General features: G+C 37.9%; 1 protein-coding gene across 6 annotated transcripts in view; it reads right to left on the bottom strand.

Annotated features, from left to right (window-relative positions):
• The window catches only part of NEK1 (NIMA related kinase 1), a 213,219-nt gene that overhangs the window by 20,886 nt on the left and 164,538 nt on the right, over positions 1-27,795 (bottom strand). For 3 of the 6 annotated variants that reach the window (XM_027096520.1, XM_027096522.1, XM_027096524.1), the window contains 6 exons: positions 20,366-20,434; positions 18,080-18,256; positions 15,761-15,881; positions 9,731-9,819; positions 8,414-8,646; positions 1,312-1,463 (listed from right to left, as the gene is read on the bottom strand). In XM_027096520.1, coding sequence (XP_026952321.1) covers positions 1,312-1,463; positions 8,414-8,646; positions 9,731-9,819; positions 15,761-15,881; positions 18,080-18,256; positions 20,366-20,434 — 841 coding nt within the window. The remainder of the gene's footprint in view (positions 1-1,311; positions 1,464-8,413; positions 8,647-9,730; positions 9,820-15,760; positions 15,882-18,079; positions 18,257-20,365; positions 20,435-27,795) is intronic. The other 3 variants (XM_027096525.1, XM_027096521.1, XM_027096523.1) reach the window with 1 other exon arrangement.

The raw sequence follows: 27,795 nt of genomic DNA, 5'->3' as shown, positions 1-27,795 counted from the left end.
ATCCAACAGGCTTAATAAAAATACAACGTAAAGTGCTTAATGACCACAGCCAAGCAGAAGAAGCAAGGATAAAAAGGTAACTTTTCCTCCAAATTTTGAGGGCACCAGCAAAAATCTACAGAACTCTATGGGGGAAAAAAAAGTCAACCTTTATTTATTTTTTTGGCCACACTGCGTGGCTTGTGGGATCCTAGTTCCCCGACCAGGGGTTGAACCCGGGCCCTCGGCAGTGAAAGCATGGATTCCTAACCACTGGACAGCCAGAGAATTCAAAAGTCAACCTTTGAAAGATAAAGTTTGGCTAGAAATTTAAAAAGAAAGGGCAAGCCTTAAGAAAAACAAAAACAGAAAATAAAATGCACCAGATGCAGTGCCCAGCTCAAGAATTAAAGGGAGAAAAATCATGAGACTGATATCATGTTTTCAATTAGATCAAAACACACATTGTTTCTACTGAAAGGCAGAGGTAAAAAGGAGAAACTTAAATTCAAACAAATCAAAAAATAAATCATAAAAATTATAGCATTTTGCAACCTATTTTCCCGGTGACTTGAATACACTGCTTGAACACTCTGGTTTTATTTCCCCCAAAACGCTGTAACATTTGTCGGATGGGCTGAGAAGGCTGACTGATATCAAGGAAGGTGAAGGGGCATTACTGTCTAAGGAGCTGCCAGTTCCCAGCTCTTTCAGGAGTGTTGTTAAATTTTCCTCTGGGATTCTAGATTCCTCAGGCATTAATAAGGAGGGAATTTTGTGAAGGCAGTTAAGTGCAGAACTCACATGTGAGCATGTGCGTGCGTGCACACACACACACACACACACACACACACACACTATTCCACCTGCTAACTGCCCACTGCCATGGTTTTGAAATCACAGGCGGCAGGAGACAGATGGGGAGCTTTCTGGCATCTTCCTGGGGAAGAGTAGAGTAGTGAGTCCTTCAGTTCCCCACTGCAATCCCTGTACCATGTGGCATCAAACTACCAAACAGTCATTATCCTGCTGAGGTTCACTCAATTACGCACCAGCCACATGAAGCGTTGTGACGGGCGCTCAGTGGCCAGTAAGACAGAGAACACAATGGTGACCCTGTCCTTACATTCCTCAAGTGACATTAAGTTACAGTATTTAGAGGCAGACACACATATCAAAGTTTCCTTAAAATACACTGTAAAAAGTTAAAGGAGTAGTGCAAGGTCAGCTACAGATCATGTTTGAAAACTGTGGGTGAGGCTCCATCTCTAGAACATGTGTAAATTCAGAAATCCTGTTAGTGTCGGTATCTACGAATGTCATCATGCTCACATGTCCTCAGAGTCGGAAGGTCCTTCCTTAACATGCTCATCTTCCATTTCATCCATTTCAAGATTGTCCTGACGTCCATCTCCGACAATGGGGACATCCATCAGTGTTCTGAACAGCTTTGAGAGGTCTGGAAGTGAACATGTCCTCAACATCTATAAAAAGGCAACCGATATCTTATTAGGAGTGAGACAGTGAGAAAATTAAAACAAGAGAAAAAATTAGAAAATTGGAGCTAATAATAATTTTGTTATTTATATATACACATCGATCATCCATTTAAAGCTAGAAGCTTCAGGGGCGACTTGCCTAAGCTGAGAACCTACTTCTCTTGAACTTCAGCTCAGGGTTTTTTCAGTGATGAAAGTAAGCTTGAGAGTTCTGCTTGGGTTTCAATGTGAAGTGGACTTTAAAAGGTAGGGAGGGTGTTTATCTGGGGTGTGCACATGGAGGGAGCTGGAGCTGGATGGAGCTGGGTCAGGCCCTGCCACCCCTCGGGCACAGCACCCCTCCTGAGTCTTCCTCTCACTTCTCAACGTCCAACGCGCTCCAGGTACTTTTGCCCAAGCTTGGCTAAGCAGCACCCCACACAACTGGTGGCCCTTAGTGTCCCTTTGCCCTAACAGATGCTGGGTGGCCAACAGCTTAAGGCAGGGCCTCCAGTTAGTGCAAAGAAGAGCCCACTGGGGGCTCCCTGAGCAGCGGACTGCAAGCAGGGACTGCGAGCAGCGAGCGCCTTTCCCACCAGAAAGGACGGCTGGGAAGATAGGCACCTCCAAGTTCATGCTGACAGCACCTGGAGCAGCAGGGTGTGGAAGAGCCCAGCACACCGAGATGAGACAGCACAACACGGACGAGGTGCCTGAAACGTGAACCGCGTTGGATAAGACCAGGAAAACAGGAACAGCCTCTGTCCAGCACCCTTTCCACAGTCGGAACGTGACGGACAGACAGGGCTACGGCACACACATCTGCAGAAGTCAGTCTCAGGGCTGGTCAACCCTAAAGGGGTCGGTAAGATCTGAAACGTGACGCCTAAGGCCCCGATAGAAGCCCAGCACCAGATGGGAGACTGTGCAGAACACACAATGTTTGGCACATTAATGAAAATGTATACACTTGGCCAATTTTATTGGTACAATCTGTTAGTGAGAATAAAAAGGAATAGACTTCTATTATTTGAACGTAATTTACATATCACAGCACTCAAGAGAAAAAAATGGTGATGCGCTACAAGATGGCGCAGATACACTGCCTGGTTAAAGCACTTAACAATGGTACTGTCAGCAGAATTTACGCTTGACTTGTTTGTTACTTTAATGGTTTGAGCCACATATATTATAAACCCGGGGTATGCAAAATATGCAGCCACTAACAGTTTACCCAGATACATGCTAATTGATAAAAATAAATAGCATATACGCATTATATACCTAAATACAAGGGGACTACACAAAAGGATGCAATATTTTTTAGGCTGAGATAAATTTTAGCCCTGGTAAAATCACCTCAATTTCTAGTTTATTCCTGTCATTAATTAAAATAAACTTCATCACCAAACATAAAATAATAGGGTTAGAAAGAAATTTCAAGTGGTCTGTACCTCTGGGAATGGGTTTACACACCCATCAATCCAACAGTTCCCAAAGGTCCTATATTTAAAATCCTAATGTTCATAGTCTTCCCTGACAGACCGCTAAAGTTTTAGACAGGATATTCATCTTCATAAGAAGAATTTTATGTAAGAACACTTCCAGTTCTGTAATTCTGAGTCTACTAGATTTCTTTCATATTGTTTAAATAATATTCTATAGTTGTAACATTAATAGAAAGAAATCCTCCTGAAAATAGTTATTAATCCAGAACATGTTGCCTGAGATCTTACTTCATTTATAGTCAGACTCATTTTTTCCAAAATTTTTTGTAGTATGATTATTTATGCAGCTAGCATTTGGTACCATTATAAATCAAACAGGAAACCAATGTTTTAGAAAACCTTAAAACATTTAAAAAAATGCAGTTCCTTTAGATCTCTCACTGTTGGTTCTATTTTTTCTCAAAAATGAAGACAACCACATAAAGAATGAATGAATTTAGTAGTAGTTGCACTAATAGAACTTCACATGAAATTCTACTTAATTCCATCAACTCAGTTTTTCATCTGTAGTATTTTTAATATAAAATTATGTGTTAGTAATCCTCTGGCTGTACTATAAAATAGTTTATGATGAGCACATTTGTTTAGCTTCTGCTTACTGCAATTCAACGGTAATACTACACCCTCAAAATAGCTTGTACAAATACTTGCTCACTTCAACCCATAAACAAGGTTAAAAATGGACTTAAAACATTAAAAAATTATGAACACTTACCAAAGGCAAAAATTACGGACATTTTCTAAGAATTGATATTTTAGCAAATCAAAAAAAGACATTTAAGGCACTTGTGTTATTTGTGAATTGTACATTAATATTTACTTTCCCCCACTCTGCATTTGCTATAACAATAAATTCTCCAGTTTTCATAGAGATCAGTCTTCCACTCTACTCCCCACATGAGATCACTAGAAGGTCTCATCTTTACACTATTTCATCCTGACCTATTGCAAATTTATGTGTTATAAATGAAGTCACTTTTGTTAAGTCACTCTGTTACAACTGCCTTAAGAAATTTTGTTAAGTTTGTTAACAAAAACTTAAGTCACTCTGTTAAGTCACTCTGTTACAACTGCCTTATGAAAGCTGCCACTGTATTTATGGTGTTTCTTGTCAGAAACAGTGCAGCCCAGAAGACAATGTAAGTCTAGATCTAGTAGAAATACCCTTTCAAAGTGAAAGTGAAATTAAAATGTTTTTAAATAAACAAAAGCTAAAAAAAATCATCACCAACAGGGACACAAGAAGTGTTAGAGAAGTTCTAAAAGTGGTAGAAAAATAATACCAGATAAAAATTCAAATTCTACACAAAGGGATGAAGAATGTTAGAAATGGTTAATATGTAAATATAAAAGACTTGCTTTCTCAATTTTTACTTTCTGTGAAAGATAATTGAATGTTGAAAGCAAAAGCAATAGAAATGTATTGTGGAATTTATAATACATGCAGAAATAAAACACATGGCAACAATTCCACAAAGGATAGGCAAGAGTAGGGGAATGGAAATGTACTGTTGTAAGGCTCTGATGCTATTCGTGACACGGTACAATATTTGAAGGCAGACCAGGATAAACTAAAGATTTACACTGAAAACTGAGAATGACCATTAAATATTTTTTAAAGTCTACTTTATAAGCAAATAGTAGAGATTAAATAAAATACTAAAAATACTCAATCCAAAAGGGAGAATAAAAGTAAAAAAGGAATGAAAGAAGTAATGAGACAAATAGAAAACAAATAGCAAAATGATAAGTTTAAACTCAATCATAATGATAATATATTGAAAATTACACTAAACATAAATGGTCTAACCACTTTAATTAAAACACTGTCAGAGTGTTAAAAAGCAAGACTCAATTATATGACAACTACAAGAAGTCTATATGAAATAAGTATGATTTCTTAATAAAGAAATGGGGCTTCCCTGGTGGCGCAGTGGTTGACAGTCTGCCTGCCGATGCAGGGGACATGGGTTCGTGCCCCGGTCTGGGAAGATCCCACATGCCGCGGAGCGCCTGGGCCCGTGAGCCATGGCCGCTGAGCCTGCGCGTCCAGAGCCTGTGCTCCGCAGCGGGAGAGGCCACAACAGTGAGAGGCCCGCGTACCGCAAAAAAAAAAGTAAAGGATGTAGGGACTTCCCTGGTGGTGCAGTGGTTAAGAATCTGCCTGCCAATGCAGGAGACACAGGTTTGAACCCTGGTCTGGGAAGATCCCACATGCCGCGGAGCAACTAAGCCCGTGCGCTACAACTACTGAGCCTATGCTCTAGAGCCGGTGAGCCACAACTACTGAGCCCACATGCCACAACTACTGAAGCTCACATGCCTAGAGCCCGTGCTCTGCAACAAGAAAAGCCACTGCAATGAGAAGCCCGCACAACACAATGGAGAGTAGCCCCCACTCACCGCAACTAGAGAAAGCCCATGTGCAGCAACGAAGACCCAATGCAGCCAAAAGTAAATAAATTAATTTAAAAAAAAAGTAAAGGATGTAAAAATATATACCATATAAACACTAAGCATAAGAAAGCTAGAATGGCTATGTTAAAACCAGGCAAAGTAGATTTCAGAACAAGGTGATAGGATCAGGGATAAAGTGAGTCATTTCATAATGATAAAGGGGTCAATTTATAAAGAAGACATAAATATTATTAATTTATGTTCAATTGACTGGAAATGTCAACAGTGCTTTCCCAGTAATTGATAAACAAGTAGAAACAAAAGAAAAAGGATACAGAAGACTTGAACAACACTATTCCAGAGTGACACTTCATAACAATAAATGTATCGATTCACCCAGAAGACAGAACAATACTAAATTCTTATTCAGTCAATAACAGAGCTTCAAAATACATGGAGCAAAAGTTGACAGAACTGAAAGGAGAAACAGATAGTTATGCAAATATAGTTAAAATTTTCCATCTTCTTTTCTCAGCAACTAATAGTTAATATAGACCAAAAAAAAAACAGTCAAGATAAAGAAAACATGAACAACACCACTGGACTTAATCTTGACATTTACAGAACAATTCACCCAACGACAGAAGAATCTATACTCGTTTAAGGAGATCTTTTAGTACGAGTGGCTGCAGCAAAGGAAACCAGAGAGGGACAATGAATGCAGAGGAAAACCAGGAAAGTATGATACGCAGGATGCCTACAGATAAAATGATTATAAAAGAAGGTGTATATCAACTCTGTTGAAAGAAAAGTCAAGAAAGGTGAGAGAAAAAGGTACAGGGAACTTGATAATGTACTGGTAATTGGTGATTTTGGCAAGAGAAGCTTTAGTGGAGAAGTGGGCTGACAACCACAGTGGAATGTACTGGGAAGTGAGTGGTGGGGACACTGCAAAAATACAACAAAGAGAAGTGCAGTGGGAGCAGGGGAGGATGTGTGCTTACGGGAAGTTTGCCATTTATGGTGGGACCTGTTAGAGCAGGTGTCCTGTGGGAATAACCCATCACAGAGAAAGACGTTCATGACGCAGGCTGGAGGGCAAAAGTAAAGGAGTGACTTCTTTAAGAAGGTGAGGGAGGTTAGGATCCAAAGCTCAAGAAGGATTTCCTTTAATAAAAAAAGGGACAAAAGTAGTATGACTTAGCATTTAAAAAAACAAAAAACTTTTAACAAAAATCTCTGTAGGAGGTTAAATTATCCCATTTTAGTAAACGGATTATATAAACGCTTATAAATAGTTTTCACCTTTTCTTTATGATTCAAAGCCACCATTATGAACACTGATTATTTACTATTTTGGCACAGTGATGAACTCTCACGATCTCAGAAATTTACGGGACAGGCAGGCATGGCTTTCTGTCCTTGCCTTAAATGGCTATAGACTGCTTTGATTTTCCAGAGATTTTTCTTGTCCCCTCCCTCTACATGAAATCTGCTTTGCTGTGAGTAAGTCCAGAGTAAGTACTTCTACAGAACTACTAAGGCTGAACTAAGCTCATGAAAGGAAATCAAGTAATCAAATGTATTATTCAGTTAAAAGTCCATTAACTTTTATAGACAGCAGTAAGTTATTAAAAAGCTTTGGGATAAAGAAAGCTATACACCTTCACGACAAAAGTAAGTACATGAATCATACGGTGATCCTTTTCTGCCCACCAAAGATACACTAAGTTTACACCTTTGAAAATCTGAATGCTATCAGATAAGTGAGAGAATTTAGCCGTCTCTACATTTAAGAAAATCATAAGAAAATACTCCACAAAGTAAAAACATATTCATCTGGAAAATTAAACTGAAAATTATTTTTCATTTAAAAAATATCTTAAAAACAGTTAAGGACAAGAGAATTCAGGTAATTCATTCATATGCAGAGTTAAATATATGAAAAATGTTCAACCCACTGGTAAAAACAGAAATATAAACTTTAAAGAGTTGATACCATTACTCATTCATTAAACACACAATTTTTAAGTAAATGATAATAGTTGGTATTATTTAGAGTATGAACTCTCACATACTACTTATAGCACTATACAATGTTTCTTGAAGGAAAATCAGACATTATACAATATACTCTTTTGAATTACACTTATAGAAATTTATTTTATGGAAATAATTGTGGATATGAACAAAGATACAGATGAATGTGGTTATAACAACAAAAAAAATTGAAATCTAAATGCCCAACAATAAAAACAGATTAAAGAAAGCATGATATAGCAGAACAATGGAATTTGTTGCCATTCAGAAGGATATGAGAGAATATTTGACAATATGACAAAATGCTGTTTTTGTAAAAATAACATTTGTAATCATTTTACAATATGTACCAAATAGAAAAGCAGGTTACAAAAAGTATGCAGAATATCCTATTTTGTTAAAAAGTTACATATATATAAAAATTACATATATGAAAAGTAATATAACAAAATGATATGTGATTACTTACATTTCTAAATTTTCTATATGTTCTAATCTCTTAATAAGAAAAAAATTGGTTACATATTTTTAAAACAGAGAGTGAGAAAAGATAAGAGGTCTGGAAAACTTTTACCAGAAAGTGCAGATGCACACCTACTAATCCTTCTAGGTATAAATTAGGCAACACAGCACTACTATCCCTTTAAGACATAATGCTCAAGCTTAGTCTAATACTAAAAATGGAATTTGGGCTGGGAATGGGAAAGGGGGACAGAATAAGAGGGTGTAAGAGGGATGTTCTGCTCAAATAAAGTAGACCCTATGAAGAGACCCTGCACATGGAGCCAACGAGGCAGCCTTCGCCCTAGCTGTACTCTCAATGGCAATTTCTTTTCAGGATCGGAGAGAAGATGAAGGGGTTTTCTTGTTTCTGTTTATTTTGATGAGTGTGTTTTCGTGTGTTTGTGTTTTTAAGGGATTAAAACTCAATATCATAGCTTATCAAAGAAAAATAGTAAATGTGAAATGTTTTCAAATGGATAACGTTTTCCATCCGAGGAGCATACTTGCCTTTGGGTTGTTTGCATCAAATAGACCAGTTGAAAGTCCAATCAGCAAGGAATTCTGTTTTTTATTTCTTCGTGGTGAACCAGAGTGAGATCGAAGTGGAGAGGATTCTTCTGGTGAACAGAGGACTGACTGGACTTGAGAGGCTGCTTTCAAGTGTTTATGGAAAAATGGTTCTGGTTGCAAAGATTCATCTACATCACACTCAGAGTGTGGAGAACCATCCACTCCAGGTTCTGTGGAATAAAGGAAAGATTACATGACAAGTCTATACAGTACTCAATGTGCTAAGTGATACTGAAAAAGTATACTATTTAACATGAATCATAGCAAAAAACTCCATGAAAAACAAAATCAAATATATATGTGATTTTATTACCTTATAAATAATCTTTAACCGGGTATGTTTTATTTTCAGAAAGGAGATTTAATTTGTTAAATTCTTCCATTATAACAGAAGTTCAAAAATGTGACACAAATGCAAGGACATGTGAAAAAGTACTGTTTAAACACTCAACAGCTCCAGGTTACCTTTGTTCCTATAGGTTAGATATTAAAACATTGTACTTCTCATATTTTAATTAATACTATTAGAAATAAGACGACCACTTATTTAATGTCCTGAGATACTGGCTTAGCTTTGGCAAGCAACTCCTTTTGTTTTGAACATTCAGTAAGATAACTGACCAAAAAGTTACACTGCCCACATTGCCAAACAATACAGGCTTATAAATGCAGAGTCCAGCAGCCATAAAAAAGAATGAAATTCCGCCATTTGCAGCAACATGGACCTGGAGAAAATAATGCTTAGTGAAATAAGTCAGGCAGAGAAAGACAAATACTGTACGATATAACTTATATGTGGAATATAAAAAATAATACAAATGAAGCTATGTACAAAACAGAAACAAATTCACAGACATAGAAAACCACCTTGTGTTTACCGAAAGGGAGAGGGAGTGGGAAGGACAAATTAGGAGTATGGGGTTAACAGATACACACTACTATGCATAAAATAGATAACCAACAAACATAGCACAGGGTACAATACCCAATATCTTGTAATAACCTATAATGGAATCTAATCTGCAAATTAAAAAAATGAATCACTATGCTGTGTGCCTGAAACTAACACAATATTGTAAATCGACTATACTTCAAAAAAAATAAATGTGGAGTCCAGTGCTCTATGCCTATTATATTTTTTAGATAATTCAGGTTAGTGGTTAGCAATGCTCTCTATTAATATATAGTCCAAATAGAACAGGTTAGTGCTAACGACCTTCCAGAAAGTAATCAGGCCAATACAGTGATGCTCACCTACATGAACTTCACCAAGGTGATCCATGCTCCTCGGGGCTCCATCTTCAGAAACTTCATTTTGCTGAATGGTGATCCTATCTTCCAACCTGCCACAAATAGAAACACCAGTTAAGAAAACATGGTTTACTAGAAATAAAAACACTCTCAAATACAAAAGAGTGGGAGAAACAAAAAGAGTGGAACACAAGTTCACTAGAGCCCTGTGATCCCTCTTCTGAATACTCTTCTCACTTACACACACACTGTCTCTCATAAGCACAATCCTACGTTTCAGCTGTTCAAACCTTCACCAGTCACACTTATTCACAACAACCAGGCTCAACATTCTCATCCCAGTGGTTCCCAAAGTGCAGCCCCTAGATGTCAGCAACACATGGAGACCTGTGTGAAATGCAAATTCTCAGGCCCTGCCCTAGTCCTGTGAGTCAGGAACTTTGGGGGATAAGGCTGAGACAGTTGTTTTAAAATGTTGCAATGTTTGAGAACCACTTCTGTAAGCAATCAAAATGCCCCTTAATATCAGAGAATAGAAAACAATGATGATATACACTATGAAATATTATACAGCTATTTAAAAAATGAAGTAGAGATCTGTATAACCAGATATGGAATGATAGTCAAGATATATTATTAAGTAAGCAATTTTCAGACCAATTTATATTAAATGGTGTTAGGATCTGAAAAAATGCTGGGTAGCACAGTAAAAGGAATAGAATAATATGCACAAAAACGTTTTAACCCTTAAAGGGAATGAACTGATTTATGTAAAGAAGGACTCACAATTTTTATCTCAATACATGCTGGGAACTAAATGGATGTATTCATTTTTTAACAAAAATGTAAAAACTAGAAAAATATATTGCAAAAGTTGCCAGTAATTTATTTCTGGGGTTTTTGTTTATAAGGCAGTTTTAATTTTGCTAGTACTTTTTAGTCCATTTCAAATTTAAATGATTTTTCAGTTTTAAATTTTGAGCAATTTTCTATTTTTATTTCTAAAAGTTTTTCTTTATTTTTAATTATACAAGTAATACATTTCTTCATTTGAAATGTAATGTTCCTTGGTTCCTCAAAAGGTGAAACATAAAATTACCATATGCTGTGGCAATTCCACTCTTAAATATATATACTCAAAAGAACTGAATACAGGTGTGCAAACGTAGAATTGTACACCATGTTCATAGCAGTACTATTCAAAAGAACCAAAAGGCAGAAGTAACTCTGGAAATGACCCACCATCATCTGCTGAATGTCGTCAACTGCTCAATGGATAAACATATAGGGTATATTCATATAACGGAATATTATCCAGCTATAAAAAGGAATGAAGAACTGATACATCCTAAAACACAGATAAGCTTTGCAAACAGTATGATAAGTAAAAGAAGCCAGATGCAAAAAGCCACACACTGTACGGTTCCACAGGAAATGTCAAATCCAGAATAGGCAAATCCACAGAGACAGAAGCAGATCAGTGGTGCCAGGGGCTGGGGGAGGGGAACATGGGGAGTGGCTGCTTATGGGCACAGGCGTTCCTTTGGGGTTGAGAGAATGTTCTGGAACCATATAGTGGCAAATTGTATACTTTAAAATGATTAAAATGATAAATTTTACCTTAGTTAAAAAAAAGTGATTCTTTTAGGAGTTCCCTAACCACTCAATTCCCAGTTGCCTTTACCGTTATCAGTTTTGTGTACATCTTACCATACATTTCCCTTAAATTTACATACATGTATATTCACTTAAGGATATATAATAATTTTAATAGGATTATCATAGCATTACTCTAATATATGGAAATGTTTTTTATTCAATATAATTTTATTCTGTTAATCATTCAATATTTTGACATATTTCCACATTAATACATAGAGCTCCGTTTTATTTCAGTGCTGCATACCCACTATGCAGTATATTGAGAACAGTATTTTAGGTACTTCCATATTAATGATTATTTAGACTATTTCAAATGATTTCCTATGACTCTCTTGCAATAAACATGCTTGTACAGCTTTGCATCCATGTCCAAGTCCAGCCCACCTCTTGTTTTCACAGATAAAGTTGCACTGGAGCAGCCATGCTCACCTGTTTATGTGTTACCTATGGCTGCTTTTGCAGAACAAAGGCAGAATTGAACAACTGCATCACAGACCATATGGTCTACACGGCCAAAAAAGTTTACAATCTGGCCCTTTACAGAAAACATTTGACAATCCTTGTTACAAGCACAGCAAAGGAAGGAACTTCCAATTACTTTTTAAGAAGGAAGATAAAAAGAACACCAAAATACAACAGTGATTTCCCATGACGAAAGGGAACTACAGATGACTGTCCAGAGTACTAATGCAAAAATCCTAAAATGAAGCATTAGCAAACAGAAGTACATTAAAATAGTAGCACATCATGGCCAAGCAGAGTTTACTAAGGTATGCAGGATAGTTCAATATTAGGTAACCTATTAATATAATTCATTATACCAATAGATAAAGGAAAACAATTATATGAATGATTCTATACGAATGGTTCCAATGGTTCCGTAATCAAAATCCATAGATACCGAAAGGTCATTTGACAAAATACACTCCTGACTTTTTTAGCCAGTAAAATACGAGTAAATACTGCTCTGAGCTAGAAATTATAGTCATGCCTAACGAGGGTTAACATTAGAATCATTTCACTGAAATTAAGAACAAGACAAAGATAGCCCTATTTCCAATATTTAACACTGTATAAAAGGTATACCAAGCAATGCAACTGGAGAGAAAGAAACGAGTGTTAAAAAATACTGGAAAGGGCTTCCCTGGTGGCGCAGTAGTTCAAAGTCTGCCTGCCGATGCAGGGGACACGGGTTCGTGCCCCGGTCTGGGAGGATCCCACATGCTGCGGAGCGGCTGGGCCCGTGAGCCATGGCCGCTGAGCCTGCGCGTCCGGAGCCTGTGCTCCGCAACGGGAGAGGCCATGACAGTGAGAGGCCTGCGTACCGCAAAACAAACAAACAAACAAAAAAACTGGAAAGACATAAAGCCATCATTATTTTCATATGATATGACTGTATATCTGAAAAATACAAAAGATTCAACTGAAAATCATGAACGATAGTAGATACCAGTAAGATGGTGGGGTACAAAATCAATATAAAGAAATCCACAGCTTTCATATATACAACCTTCTAGTTACAAGATCTCACAGAGGAATAGGCACCATTTACAACACCAAACAAAAGATAATAAAGCTAGGAATAAGCTTACCCATAAAAGCACAAAGCCTAGATAAAGAAAACTCCCAAGTTGATCATAAAACAAGGCCTATTCTGTTCTTCTTGGACAGGAAGAACACACACAGCATGTTCATGTCCCTGCATTAATTTATGATAGCGTCCCGATAAAATATAAACTGATTTTTTTTATGTGAGGGAAGGTGGGCTAAATTTAATAAATTCTAAATTCAGATGAAAAGTTATACAGGCAAGAAGAGCGATGAAAGTGAATAAGCCTTACATGATCTTAAAATATCTTTTACATTTTAATTAAAACAGTGTGTACCAGCACACTGAACAAAGATCAATGGAACAGGAAAATAAAGTATATGCATGAACCCAAATAATTAAGAAAATTCAGTACATATTAAAAGTGGCATTTTAAATCTGTGCAGGAAAGGTGGGCTCTTTAATAAATGGAGTTACGACAACTGTGTAGCCATCTGGAAGAAAAACCGAGTCCATGGACACCAGGATAAATTCCAAATAGATCAAAGAGGCAAATGTAAGAAGTACCTACATGAAATTACCAGAAGAAAAGACTGAAATACTCTTTCAAAACCTTAGAGAAAACCAAGTTTCTCTGAATAATTATCAAAATCCAGGTAAACATGACAACGTAAAAACAAGCAACCAAAAAACTTCTGCATAGCAAAAAAATAAAACATAAGTGACCAACAGTGAAAAAATAGTTACAATTCACATAATAACCAAGGCAAATATTTAAGGAGTTCTTAAATTTATCAAAGACCAACCAAATTTTAAAAATGGGTCAAAGATGTAAACAGGGAATTCACAGAAAAGGAAATACAAATGCGACTTAAACATCTGAAAAGATGTGCTCAACTCTACTAATAAAAAGAGATAAACTAAGACCCCAAACTGAGATACTACTTTTTACCTATCAGATTGGCAAAAATCAAAAACTTTGGTAATAAAAGCTTGGAAAGGCTGTGGGGAAAACAGGAGGTTTCATACATTCTTTCTGAGTGCATAAACTAGTACAATCCCTGGGGAGAATAATAATTGCATTTATAAAATCATACTTCTTTGTCTCTATCCTCCAGATACACAGTAGTCCCCCCTTACCCACAGGGGGATATAGTTCAGGACCCCCAGTGGATGCCTGAAACATGGACAGAACCAAACTATGTTTTCCGTTCATGCCTTTTACCCACAAATTTAATTCCTTTTCATCTTAACTAAGCACCTATCACACCCTGTAGGTGTAACTTTTTTTTTTTTTTTTTCCCCAGTACGCGGGCCTCTCACTGTTGTGGCCTCTCCCGTTGCAGAGCACAGGCTCCGGACGCGCAGGCTCAGCGGCCATGGCTCACGGGCCCAGCCGCTCCGCGGCACGTGGGATCCTCCCGGACCGGGGCACAAACCCGTATCTCCTGCATCGGCAGGCGGACTCCCAACCACTGCGCCACCAGGGAAGCCCTGTAGGTGTAACTTTTGCAGTTTGAGGTTTGACAGCAAAACTAGCACAGATTTCCTTTTCCATCTTCACAACTTCATAGAAGTTTCATTCTTAACATAGACCTTAGCAACCTCAGGTATACGATTTTTTTCTTTCTGTTAGGTTGAGAACTTTCACCTTTCACTTAAAGGAAGCATCTTGTGGCTTCTCTTTGGCACATCCGAACTGCTAGCATCACTACTCTTGTGCTTTCGGGCTGTTATTAAGCAAAATAACGGTCACATGAACACGAGCACTGGGACACCCAGACAGCAGATCTAATAACCTAGACGGCTACTAAGTGACTGACACGCAGGTAGCACACACATGTGGACAGCCTGATGGACAGGCTGAATGAAGGGATGGTTCACATCCTGCACAGGAAACATGGGGACAGCAGGATATGTCACACCACTCAGAACAGCACACAATTTAAAACTTATGAATGTGTATTTCTGGAGTTTTCCATTTCATATTTTCAGACTGTGGTTGATGGCAGGTAACTGAAACCATGAAGAGCGAAACCCTGTTGAATAAGGGGGGATGACTGTACTTATATACATGCAAAATACCCTTATTATTTAGGTTATCCACTATAGCATCATTTGTAGTATCAACTACTGTAGGAGACTAATCAGAGTTATAGTATATTCATACAATGGACTACTACATAGCCATGAAATAACAAAAAAAGAGGAAGCTCTCTGTGTGTTAGTATGAAAAAATTCCCAGGTTACTGACTAAAATAAAAAATGTGTACATTATACTAACAACTGTATTTAAAAGCGAGGGAGACTGTATATTCACTTCTGCTTCTGTTTATGTTAATATTCATTACTATTAAACATGTCTGGAAAGAGGAGAGAGTGGGAATTTGCTGGATGGGGATAGAAGTGGGAAAGAGACTTTTCATTGTTTATCTTTATACACTTGCGGATTTCTGAACCACATGAATGTAATATCTATTCCCAAATTAAACTTTTTTTTTTTTTTTTTTCAGTACGCGGGCCTCTCACTGTTGTGGCCTCTCCCGTTGCGGAGCACAGGCTCCAGACGCGCAGGGGCAGCGGCCATGGCTCACGGGCCCAGCCGCTCCGCGGCATGTAGGATCTTCCTGGACCGGGACACGAACCCGTGTCCCCTACATCGGCAGGCGGACTCTCAACCACTGCGCCACCAGGGAAGCCCTAAACTATTTTTATAAGGTATTATAATACGATTTAATATAATATTGGGTTATTACACTATTTCTTTAAAAGGTATTACAAAAAGGGACCAGGTTTTGAAATGTAAGAAAGAGGTAACGTACTCAGCCTCCTTTGCTTCTTTAATCTCACTAACCCACACGTCGAGTACAGGGCATTGCAAGCCACCGTCCCCGTCTGCTCTACTTGGCTCCTGTAGAAATTCTGCTTCCAAGTCATCAGGCTCTGCACGGCGAAACATAACAAGAAAGAGGTCTCAAAGCAAAATCCATTTAGAGAAAATGGAATAAACCTCCTATAAATTATCATACCTAGTTTTAGGCTAAAGTATTAATAGTAATTACAATGAAAAATTTAATATTTTATCTATAGATCTTTAATCTTACTGTGTTGACTCTCTAGTTGTTTCTGAAATAACAGACTTTTCCTTGTGCATTTTCACTGCAATAAAAATACCCCAAAGAAATACAGTACACTGTATTTTGATTATTATAAAAAATTTTCTCTTCATTAAAATTTCAGTAATATGTAAATTGCTTTCTTGAAGGTATAAAAACTAGTTTAAAGAACAACACTATCTGTGGTTAGAAATATGGAAGGGGAGAAGATATTATTGATTAGTTACTGATGGGAAAGTTCAATCATTAAAAAAAACAAACAAAAAAACACCAAACACCCCATTACCTGGACTTTTACAATGATATTGAGAACGTAATTGGAGTGCACTACATCTATTTCCCTAGACTCTCAGACAATTAACAACCAGGGTACTACCTCTGTTTTCTGGCAGTGGCTCATTTTTCAACTGGGTGATAGCTCCTAGAAGTAAATAGTAATGAGAAATGGTTTCTGTCTTCATTTGTTAACTTTTCTTTTTCTTCTCCAGTTCTTATTTCAGCCACCATGACCACCGCTTTTTTCCCTCAAATCCAGATACTCTTTCCTTCTGTATTTTAAAAGTTTCCAATCAGCTGTCCAGTTTAGAAAGATGATTGGTACTGTACCAATCTTTAAAGTTCTTATCTTTCACTCAAATGATTTTTTGGTCATGCATACGAGGTAAGCAATTGGGGGAGGGGGATCCTTAAAATTTTTTTTAAATGAGTATTTGTTCTCTAACACCTTAAGCCCTATCAATATGACTCATTCTACAAACTAGATTTGTCAATGTACTGCCCATAAAGTCGAAAGTATTTACTATGTGACTCTCTTAGAAGAAGTTGCCAACTCTTGTACTAGGCTATACAGCCTCTATTATATGCCTAACAGGGTTTTTCTTTGTTTCTTTTTAAGAAAAGGCGTAAGGTACATGTTAACTATGATTCTAATGAATAAGACTATTTACGTAACTATTAAATTACTATGGTGAATTAAAGACAACCACACATGAAGCAAGGTGTCCAGCGTTCCTCTCATCTAGAAGGGACTCTCTTGCCCCTCTCCTTGAGTTTGCCCCGGCAGTGAGATCGCCTGGACCAGCTGAGTACAGCTGGCGTCTTGTAAGCCAGTTCCACGTCCAGCCTTGAAGAGAACTGGCAGCTTCCACCTTGGAATCTGGAAGCCTAAGCCACAATGAAAGAACTTTAACGATCCTGCAAAGACCACATGGCAAGGCCCTGACACTAAGCTAAGGGGCGGGACGCAGTGGAACAGGCCCAGCCAAGCGCTGCCGAGACGCCACAAGTGGGAGTGACACCATCTCCCACCCTCCAAGGAGGTGCAGCTGACAGCTCAACACCACTGAGCGATGCCAGCTGATGCCACAAGGAGGAGGAGAACCTTCCCAATTCCTTATGCACAAAAGTGTGAGATAAAACAGTTCTTTTAAGTCACTAAGTTCGGGGAGCAATCTGCTTTGTAGCACTAGATAAGTAACACAGAATTTCATATCTGAAGGTGGGATGCTGCCATGACAAAGCTTCTACAAGAACAAGCGGCTTCTACAAGTACAAGCGGCTTCCACCTGGGGATCTGGAAGCCCTGTGAGACGTCAGACCACCCTGCTGGAAAGAGTGCATAGAAAGGCCTGGAGACTGCATGAAGCGGAAGGGGCGAGCCGGGCCCAGCCTCTGAGCTGTACCTGTCAGGACACCAGCTAAGCCCTCTCGGACCCATGAGACCAGATGATCACAGAGACAAGAGCACATGGATTAGAAAAGCACATGGCTGAGCCAGGCATTGACTCAATTCCCAACACACAAAATCAGGAGACAGAGTAAAATGGCTGTTCTTTTAACACGAGGTTTTGGGGTGATTTGCTATGTGGCGATAAAAAAAAAAAGACCAGTTACTAGAAAAAAGAGTGAACTTAATTTGAGATGAATCACCCAAACATATATACATATTTTGAAGATCTGTTTATAAAGAAGACATTAAAGTCTTATTAAATCAAATCAATCTCATTTTGCCCCATTAAAACATACCATCCAAATTTCCTTCTGGTTTCAATGCCGTCTGTGGAGATGGCTCACTAAAGTTTGGACTGTCTGTCTCAACAGAAGAATCAACAGTAGCTGATGGATTCATTTCAGGTGAAATACATTTTATTTTTTCTTCTCCAGTAATTAAGGGTTTGCACTCCTCCCCTTGAGGAGAAATCTCTGAAACAACAAAAAGATGAAAAATCATGCTACATTCTCAAAGTGACTTGAATTTTGTCTGTAACAGCACTTAGAACAAAGTTCGTTATTACAGCAGGTAATTACTGGGTAAGTTCTGTAATGTACTAGAAATTAATAAATGATTAAGGCACATGATAGGCACACAATTCAAACTGGAAAGGCATTTTTGTTATAAAGACATTGTTTTTCAGGCTTTTCAGATCAGTTAGAAAAATGTTTGCCTTTACTTAAAATCACAGCTCTCATTAAATTTAAAAGTGAGATAGTACTAAAACTCACTTGACAAGTATTCTGGACTTAGACATTTCAGCATTAAAGCAAGTTAGGGGTTTCCCTGGTGGCGCAGTGGTTGAGAGTCCGCCTGACGATACAGGGGACACGGGTTCATGCCCCGGTCCGGGAAGATCCCACATGCCACGGAGCGGCGGGGCCCGTGAGCCATGGCCGCTGAGCCTGCGCGTCCGGAGCCTGTGCTCCGCAACAGGAGAGGCCACAGCGGTGAGAGGCCCGTGTACCGCAAAAAAAACCCCACAAAAAAACAAAAAATAAAATAAAAATAAGCAAGTTAGTACACATCAGTGCACTAACTTTTTTGAAAGTCTGACACCTAGGTTAATAGCTAATTTAGCGTGTCTGGGTGGTGGTCTCCACATGAGCACCCAGTGATACCGCTGCTCTAGTACCTAGTTCTCTACAGCAATATATATTCCCCTCTAAGCTCTGTGCCTCATCTGTAATCACTGATGACAAGCATGACTATGAAGCATGACCAAACTGTACAATTGAAAAGGATATTTTTCTAAAACTATGGTGAAATACACATGTGATATGGTTGACCCGCATGACTTTTCTATTTGCTGGGATTGGGTCTGCATTATGCCCATGGATAGAGATGTTAATGATTATGAATTATAAAAATCCCTTAAAATAAAAAAATTTTAAATCAAAAATTTCCCATGGGATAGAGACATATTTCAGTGTCAAGCATAAAGATTCTTAAATATACGGAATTAGGTTACATCATTCATATGTGTGTGATGTTGTAATAATACTCTCAAATTAATAAAAAGATTTCAATTTCTACCATTGTTGTATGAATGTAATTTTATTTTTTAATAACCACACTCATGTATGGTTTTGATTATCCCAGTTGAGTTATTGTGTATGTATGCATAGGAATGTTTTGTTCAAACATATTTTTGAATTTTCAATAATCATAAATCAAATCTTACCTTTATGTATAAAACCCTTTATATAATATAAAATATATAATATTATACATAACATTCAGAATACAATTATTTTGGCATGTTCGTTTGTATTTTTAATGTCCCAGTTGCAGTAATTATTTGAAACACTGAAACTTGGTAATAGTCAATAAAGCTAAAAAAACCAAGTGGTAAAACTAATAAACAAATAAACAAAAATACATTTCTAAGGTGGCTTACTTGCCTTTTCCTTTAGATGAAACTTTTACATATATATATAAATGTCAGAATGATATATTTATGTCCAAATGATATTTTTAAAATTATGAACTAAGTGTTTTTGTGTTTCTGGTAATTGCTCAGAGACTTCCCATACTTTAAACTGACACCAGGAGAGGATGGATTCAGCTCAGAAAGATGACTGCAGTTACCTGGAAGATGCCCAGGGCAGTCCCGTCCATTCCCTGGAGAAGCTCCTTTCCAGCTCACTACTGGGAGCCCCCCTAACACCCATTCTGTCTTAGCTAATCTGCTGGACTTCTGTCTGCACCAATAAGCCTTTCTGTATCTATCTGGGCTGGTCAGTACATGTCCATGATGTTTTCTTCTCCCTCCCTCGGTCACTCCAATGCTCACATCTTGGAGATCCTGTCATTCAGTACAGCTCCTCAAAAAGTTCACTGTTAAATACCCCACCTTCTAATTCCCAACATCCTGTGTTTCCACTCACCTCCCTCTACTACCCCAACTCTAAAGAATGTTACCCGACCAGGACCTAAAATGCACTGATCCTACCATGGCTTCTCTCCCCATCGTCCCCATTAAAATCCATCTACAGCCCATCATTAAAAACATTCTCTTCCATACATCCTCAACTCACGGTATTCACGGCAAAACCCCAACTCCACATCAATTCCATCTTCTGCCTGTCGTGTCTGAACACATGTGGCTGGAACAGTTGGAGAAAAACACAGAGCCTTGCTGCCTGGTCCCAACTTCAATTCATCATCACTGAAGTCAGGTGGGGCCTTGGTGTTGCCCATGTCCTTCTATAACACTGGGCTAGCAGGCACTGCCTGGTTCAGTTAACTCCTTAGGAAAAACAGTTGTGTACAGGTGCTTGTGAGCTGCTTTACTTCTTACTTCTTCCTGGTCAATGAGAACAGAACTACAGTGCTGCCCATGTTCTGGAACATCTTCCCTTCACCAAGCCTCATCGACAATGTGACAGTGGCAGAGGTCACATCTGTGCTCTGCTCATTCAGTCTAAGTGTTCTGCTATAAAATAGTGTCTATTAAAACCAGGAACAAGGATGCCAGATAGCGCTATGATTACTGAAGATTGCTCTGGAGGGTCTAACAATGCAGTGAGAAGGAAAGGGAATAATCAAATAAATACTGGACAAAAAACCCTATTTCTTATTACTGATGAGATAAACTGCACATTTATAAGATTTACGATGTCAAAAAAAACCTTAATAGATTTAATGAAATAATTCAGTAAGGAGTCTGGCTATAAAATTTTACATAGCTGGGTAACAGAAAGAATAGCTTTATTTTAACGAGAAATAACAACCTAGGGAAATGGAAAAAATACATCATCTATATTATAATAAAGACAAAAATATACCCATTGTATAAAAATAAATTTACCAAAAAAAGGTTTTAGAACTTAAACGAACAAAACAAAATGTTACTGAAAAACACAGAACAAGACTGGTGCAAAAAGAAAGACATATTTAAATTCTTGAAATAAAAAAAATTCCAAAAATCATGGGGACTTCCCTGGTGGTCCAGTGGTTAAGACTCCGCCTTCCAATGCAGGCGGTGTGGGTTCGATCCCTGGTCGGGGATTCCACATGCCGCGGGGTGCAGCCAAAAATTTAAAGAAAAAAAATTCCAAAAATCAATATACAAATGTAATACAATTCTAATCATAAAACTCAATTAGATAAAGTGAACTTAAAATTCCTTTGAAATAACAATTGTCTAAAAACAACCAAGGACGGGACTTCCCTGGTGGCACAGTGGTTAAGAGTCCACCTGCCAATGCAGGGGATGTGGGTTCGAGCCCTGGTCCGGGAAGATCCCACATGCTGCAGAGCAACTAAGTCCGTGCGCCACAACTACTGAGTCTGCGCTCTGGAGCCCGCGAGCCACATCTACTGAGCCCGCATGCTACAACTACTGAAGCCCATGCACCTAGAGCCCATGCTCCACAGCAAGAGAAGCCACCACAGTGAGAAGCCCGCACACTGCAATGAACAGTAGCCCATGCTCGCCGCAGCTAGAGAAAGCCTGCGCACAGCAACAAAGACCCAACACAGCCAAAATTAAATAAATAAATAACTTAATTATTTTAAAAAATACTACTATAAAAAAAGTAAAATAAAAACAACCAAGGAAAATATTTTAGAATTCCAACTAGGTTAAAGATTATATACGTACATGCATGCAAATGTGTACACATGCCTGTTATCTATCTATCTAATCCAAAGATTTGCCAAATTTTTCACCCAATAAAGGAAATTCAGAAGATATAAATAAAAGATATACTTGCATGGAAATTTTAAAAAAAGAAAAAAAAAACTCTGTATGGCCAAAAATGGCATAAAAATAAGTGAAATAGCAGAGGGTGGAAAAAAACTGTGATGATATACTAGATAAAGGTTATTTATACCAGATTAAAAATTCACAAGAAAAAAAATTGGAAATGTAATATAAAAAAGGCAAAGAATATACACACAATTTACAGAGAAGCAAAGCAAAATGGCCAAAAGACTGTGACATGATGAAATTCACTCACAATCAGAAAATCACAAATGGAATCTTAACTTGTAAGACTGGTAACAATGAAAAAAAAGTGGTAATATTGACAAGTCCTGCTTAATATTTGAAAATCAATCAATGTTATTTGTTACATTAATATAATCAAGGAGAAAAATCATACAATCATCTTAATTAAGTCAGAAAAAGGGTGAGATAAAGTTTAATTGACTTTTTAAAATAAGACTAGAAGGGAATTCATTAATCTGAAAATGGGTATTTTCAAAAAAGACTTGAGTTAACATGATACACTTACTCCCTTGAATCAAGAACATGACCCTTCTATTCAACATTCTACTAAATGGCATTTTTTGAAGAGAAGTTGTTCATTTTATTATAGTCCAATTTATTCAGTCCTTTTGTTTACAGTTTGCATTTTTAAGGACAAGTTTAAAAGGACAAGCCACTAAAAGACAAAATATATTTAGAACACATGTAACTAACAAAAGGCTTCTATCCAGAATATACAAAGAACTCCTAAAAACCAAAGGGAAACCAACATAATGGAAAAATAGGCAAGACACTTGAATAGGCACTTCAAAAAAGAGCATATGCATCTTAGTAAGAAATTTTTGGATATGACACCAAAGCACAAACAAAACAGTGGGGCTACATGAGTAAAAGCTTGTGCACAGCAAAGGAAAAATCAACAAAATAAAGAGGTAACCTAGGGAATGGGAGAAAATATTTGCAAATTATATACCTGATGACAGATTAACACCTAAAATATTTAAGTAACTCAAACAACTCAAAAGCAAAAAGATGGACAAATTAAATATTTTTTGCCATTATTAATTAATGACAGCAATTTAAAAATCGGCAAAGGAACTCAATAGACATTTCTCAAAAGAAGACATATAAATGGCTAACAGATATATGAAAAGGTGGCTCAACATCACTAATAATCAGGGAAATGCAAATCAAAACCACAGTGAGAGATCATCTCACTCTTGTTAATACAGCTATTATCAAAAAGAGAAGAGATGACAAATACTGATGAGAATGTGGAGAAAAGGAAACCCTTGTGCACTGTTAGTGGGAATGTAAATTGGTGCAGCCACTATGGGGAACAGTACTGAGGTTCCTCAAAAAACTCAAAATAGAACTACCATATGATCCAGCAATTCCACTTCTGAGTATTTATCCAAAGGAAATTAAATCAGTATCTTGACGAGGTATCTGTACTCCTATGTTGACTGCAGCATTATTCACAGTAGCCAAAACATGGAAACAACTTAAGTGTCAATGAATGAATAAAGAAATTGTGGTATATATATATATATATATATATATATATACACACACACACACACACACACAGTGGAATATTACTCAGCCTTAAGCATGAAGGAAATCCTTGGAAGATACTATTCTAAGTGAAATAAGTCAGACACAAAAAGACAAACACTGCATGATGTTACTTATGACTGGAATCTAAAAAAGTCGAACTCAGAAACAGACAGTAGAATGGTGGTTGCCAGGGGCTGGGAGGTGGGAAAAATGCAGAGATGTTGGCAAAGGGTACAAACCTTCAGTCATAAGATGCATAAACTTCTAGAGATCGAATACACAGCATGGTTAATTACCGTTGCCAATAATGTATAGTCCACTTGAAATTTGGTAAGAAAGTAAATCTTAATTGTTCGCATCACACACACAAAATGCTAACTATGTGAGGTGATGGGCGTGTTCATTGGTTTGATCGTGGTGATCATTACACGAGGTATACTTATGACAAAACACCATTTTGTAAACCTTACATATATATAATTTTTAAAATTTGTCAATAATAACTCAATAAAGCTGGAAAAAGAATTAAAAGCCATATGAACGGCTATTTTACTCTGGATACAACCTATTCCCACGGCCACACCCAGCTGCAAAAGGAAGCTGGGAAATGATGTCTCTGCCTAGGCAGTCATGCGCCAACCCAAATCCAAAGTGGGCGTGGGGGCATGCTAGTACTAATAAAGAAGGAGGGAAGATTGGACACCGCAGGACAGCAGCGATTTCTAACACACACACACACACACACACACACACACACACACACACACACATACCCCTTGTCCCATAGATGCCAGTAAAATGGGGGAATATATCAAGAAAAAAGAAGCCATGGACTCCAGACAATAAGAGATCTAACATCAGGTTAGGGGAGAGGCCAGGATGACATCTTTCCAGCAGGTCAAAGGAAAAACTCGTCTGGTTTGGAGCAGGTCAGAGGGGATTCCAAAGAAATGGTTCGAAGATTAGACCCATATAATACCTAATGTATATGGACGATCTGAGAAGAGATAAACATATCTAGGGAAGAGTCTGGCAACAAACTAGAAATAAGTTTGTGAAAAACAAAGCAATTATTCACTAAAGGGAAAATAAAATATTGTGCAAGAAAGAAAAGTAGTCATGGTACAATTACCACAGCTTTGATTAGAATATACATGGTCAAGGTAATACCAACACTGTACAATGATTTCACTAAAATTACAAGTATATTTGGAGGATCTGGGGATAGGAAGTACAGTTGTATATGGTGAGATCAGGGGGAAAAAAAACAGATGGAGGAAAGGCAGCTAAATTCTTATCTTCCAAAGTAGGAAGTTCACAGATAATGTCTAAAACTAAGATAATAATAAACACTTTTAAAAATCAAGAAGTAATAGTATAGGTATATGATTTATAATTATGTTGATAAATAAGAAAACAAATAGTTAAAAGAACTGTACGTGGCTGACTTTGGGAAGCAGAAAATAAGGTGATGAGTGAGGTCTAAGAACTGCAGTTTTTCGTAAAAGACTTCCAGAGCTACTTGGCATTTTTAATTATGTATACAGATTACTTTTATAACAAGAGAACTAGATTTTTAAATAAAAACAAAATTTATGTGATTAACAGGAACATAATCTCTAGGTAGCAAGGTTCTAGGTAATTTCAATTTTCTACAGCACAGTTTTTGGTATTTTCTAATGTTTTACAATGAAAATATACTATTATAGTCAAGGGAAAAAAAAGTTAGTTTAAAAAAATGTAGGGACTTGTTTTCCTGGCCATGACAATGTAACTCATATTGGATTAATTGCTCACTGAAAATAAATATAAATGATGAACAACCACAAAAAATATTGAAAAAACTATTTGGAAGCACTGGCGAGTAAGTGATGCAGGCAGGGCGCACTGGGCCACGACTGACAGCAGCAAACACTAGGATGAGCTCCACTCCATCCCAGCTTCCCTGCGTGCACTTCCTAAGTCCAGCACAGGCAGAAGGCAACTCTTACTGGGATAATAAGTCTGCGGCTACAAAGTGACCCAGAACGCAAAGAAAAAAAATCACCAATAAGTTCCCTTCAGCACAACAAAAAAATCCCCTCTATTTTCGGCTAACTCCTAAACTATGCATTCATTCACAAGCAACACTCTGGGAAAACCAGCACAAATCAGCAGCCAGGAGGGTGACGTGCTGGGCAAAGATGAGCATCTGGATGGTGCTGGGAGGGAGAGTAGAGATCCGGTCCCAGGAACGCGGAGGGCATGGTGAACAAACACCATCAGCACTGAGAGGAGGTCTCAGGCAGATCAAGGCGTAGGAACAAGAGCTACCACCTGGAAACAAACAGGCCACAACTAACTTCAACAGTATCAAGGTAATCTCCTGGCATTATTTAGTTTTCAGAAGAAAACTTAATCTTCTTTGAAGAAAGATAATATTACCCAGAGGCTATTAAATTTTTCCTTCACAATGTCTGGCATCCAATCAAATACTGTAAAACTCAGGTACAAAAATTCTAACCTGCACTGTGGTTTTGTATAGCCCACAAGTTATGAAAAACTTTTACATTTTTAAGGGCTGTAGAAAATTTTTAAAAGAAGAAGAATATGTATATATGGGCTCACAAACCCTAGAATATTTACAATCTAACAATTTATAGAAAAAGTTCATTGCTCTATGATATAAAGCATGGTTTATAACAAAGAAACAGGAAAAAATGACTGAAAACCAAGAAAAAGAGACAACAGAAATAGAACAGATCTAGCTAACAACAGAAACAGATCTAGATGACTCAGTTATGAGATTTCTCAAGGAGGAACCTTAAAATAAGTGATTAATATGGTCAAGAAAATAGAGATGGGCCAAATGGACAAATCCATAAATACTTTCAACAGAAAACTGTAATCTATAAAAAATATGAAATGGACATCCTAGAACTGAAAAACACAGTATCATATTAGGAACCCACTGGATTTGTTTAACAGGTTAGAGAGACCAGAAGACAGAATCAGTGAAATGCTAAAGGGTTCAACAGATTTAAACAGACTGAAGCAAAAAGGAGAAAATGTAAAAAAGCAGAACAGCACTTCCCTGGTGGCGCAGTGGTTGAGAGTCCACCTGCTGATGCTGGGGACACGGGTTCATGCTCCAGTCCGGGAAGATCCCACATGCCGCGGAGCGGCTGGGCCCGTGAGCCATGGCCGCTGAGCCTGTGCGTCCGGAGCCTGTGCTCCGCAACGGGAGAGGCCACAACTGTGAGAGGCCCGCGTACCACAAAAAAAAAAAAAAAAGAAACAAAGAAACAAAGAACAGATGGGACAAATAAAAAACATATAGGGGGCTTCCCTGGTGGCGCAGTGGTTGAGAGTCCGCCTGCCGATGCAGGGGACACGAGTTCGTGCCCCAGTCCGGGAGGATCCCACATGCCGCGGAGCGGCTGGTTCCGTGAGCCATGGCCGCTGAGCCTGCGCGTCCGGAGCCTGTGCTCCGCAACGGGAGAGGCCACAGCGGTGAGAGGCCTGCGTACCGCAAAAAAACAAACAAAAAAAACCATATAGGGACAAATATATACACAGGCTAAGTCAAAGCAAATCAGTAATTACATTATATGTAAATAAATTAAACTCTCTGAAAAAAAGACAAAGACTGTGGGGCTAGATTTCAGAGAAGAGACACATTTAAACATAAAAAGTCAGAGAAAATGAAAGAAAAGGCCACAGAAAAAGATATACTAAGGAAACATTAACCAAAAGAATGCTTGCTGGTGTAGCTCTATAATAGGACCTAAAGCAGCCTTTAAAGGAAGTAATGTTACTAGAGATAAAAATGGACATGTCATAACAATAAATGGTCAGGGCAGCAGGAAGATGCACAAACTGACCAATGCAATGATCTAAATACTTTAAGGCAACAACTTAAGTTGCTATGCACTAAATAACTTAGCTTCAAAGCATAAATATCAAAAATTGATAGACTTAAAAGGAGAAAATGAAAAAATCCACACATACACATGGAGATATTAATGCTCTTCACTCAGTACCTGATACAACAAGCAGACAAATAATCAGTTAAAAATACAGGAGATTTAAACATCATGATTAAACAACACAGAATATATTGGGTGGGCCAAAAGGTTCGTTCATTTTTTTCCCGTAAGATGGCTCTAGTAGCACTTAATTGTCTTTAACTTCATTCGAAACAATTTTGTTAGA

Source organism: Aethalodelphis obliquidens, unplaced genomic scaffold, assembly GCF_003676395.1.
Source record: "Aethalodelphis obliquidens isolate GAN/ISIS:26980383/991018 unplaced genomic scaffold, ASM367639v1 scaffold103, whole genome shotgun sequence".
Classification (NCBI taxonomy): domain Eukaryota; kingdom Metazoa; phylum Chordata; class Mammalia; order Artiodactyla; family Delphinidae; genus Aethalodelphis; species Aethalodelphis obliquidens.
This window is presented reverse-complemented; position numbering and strand designations above follow the sequence as displayed.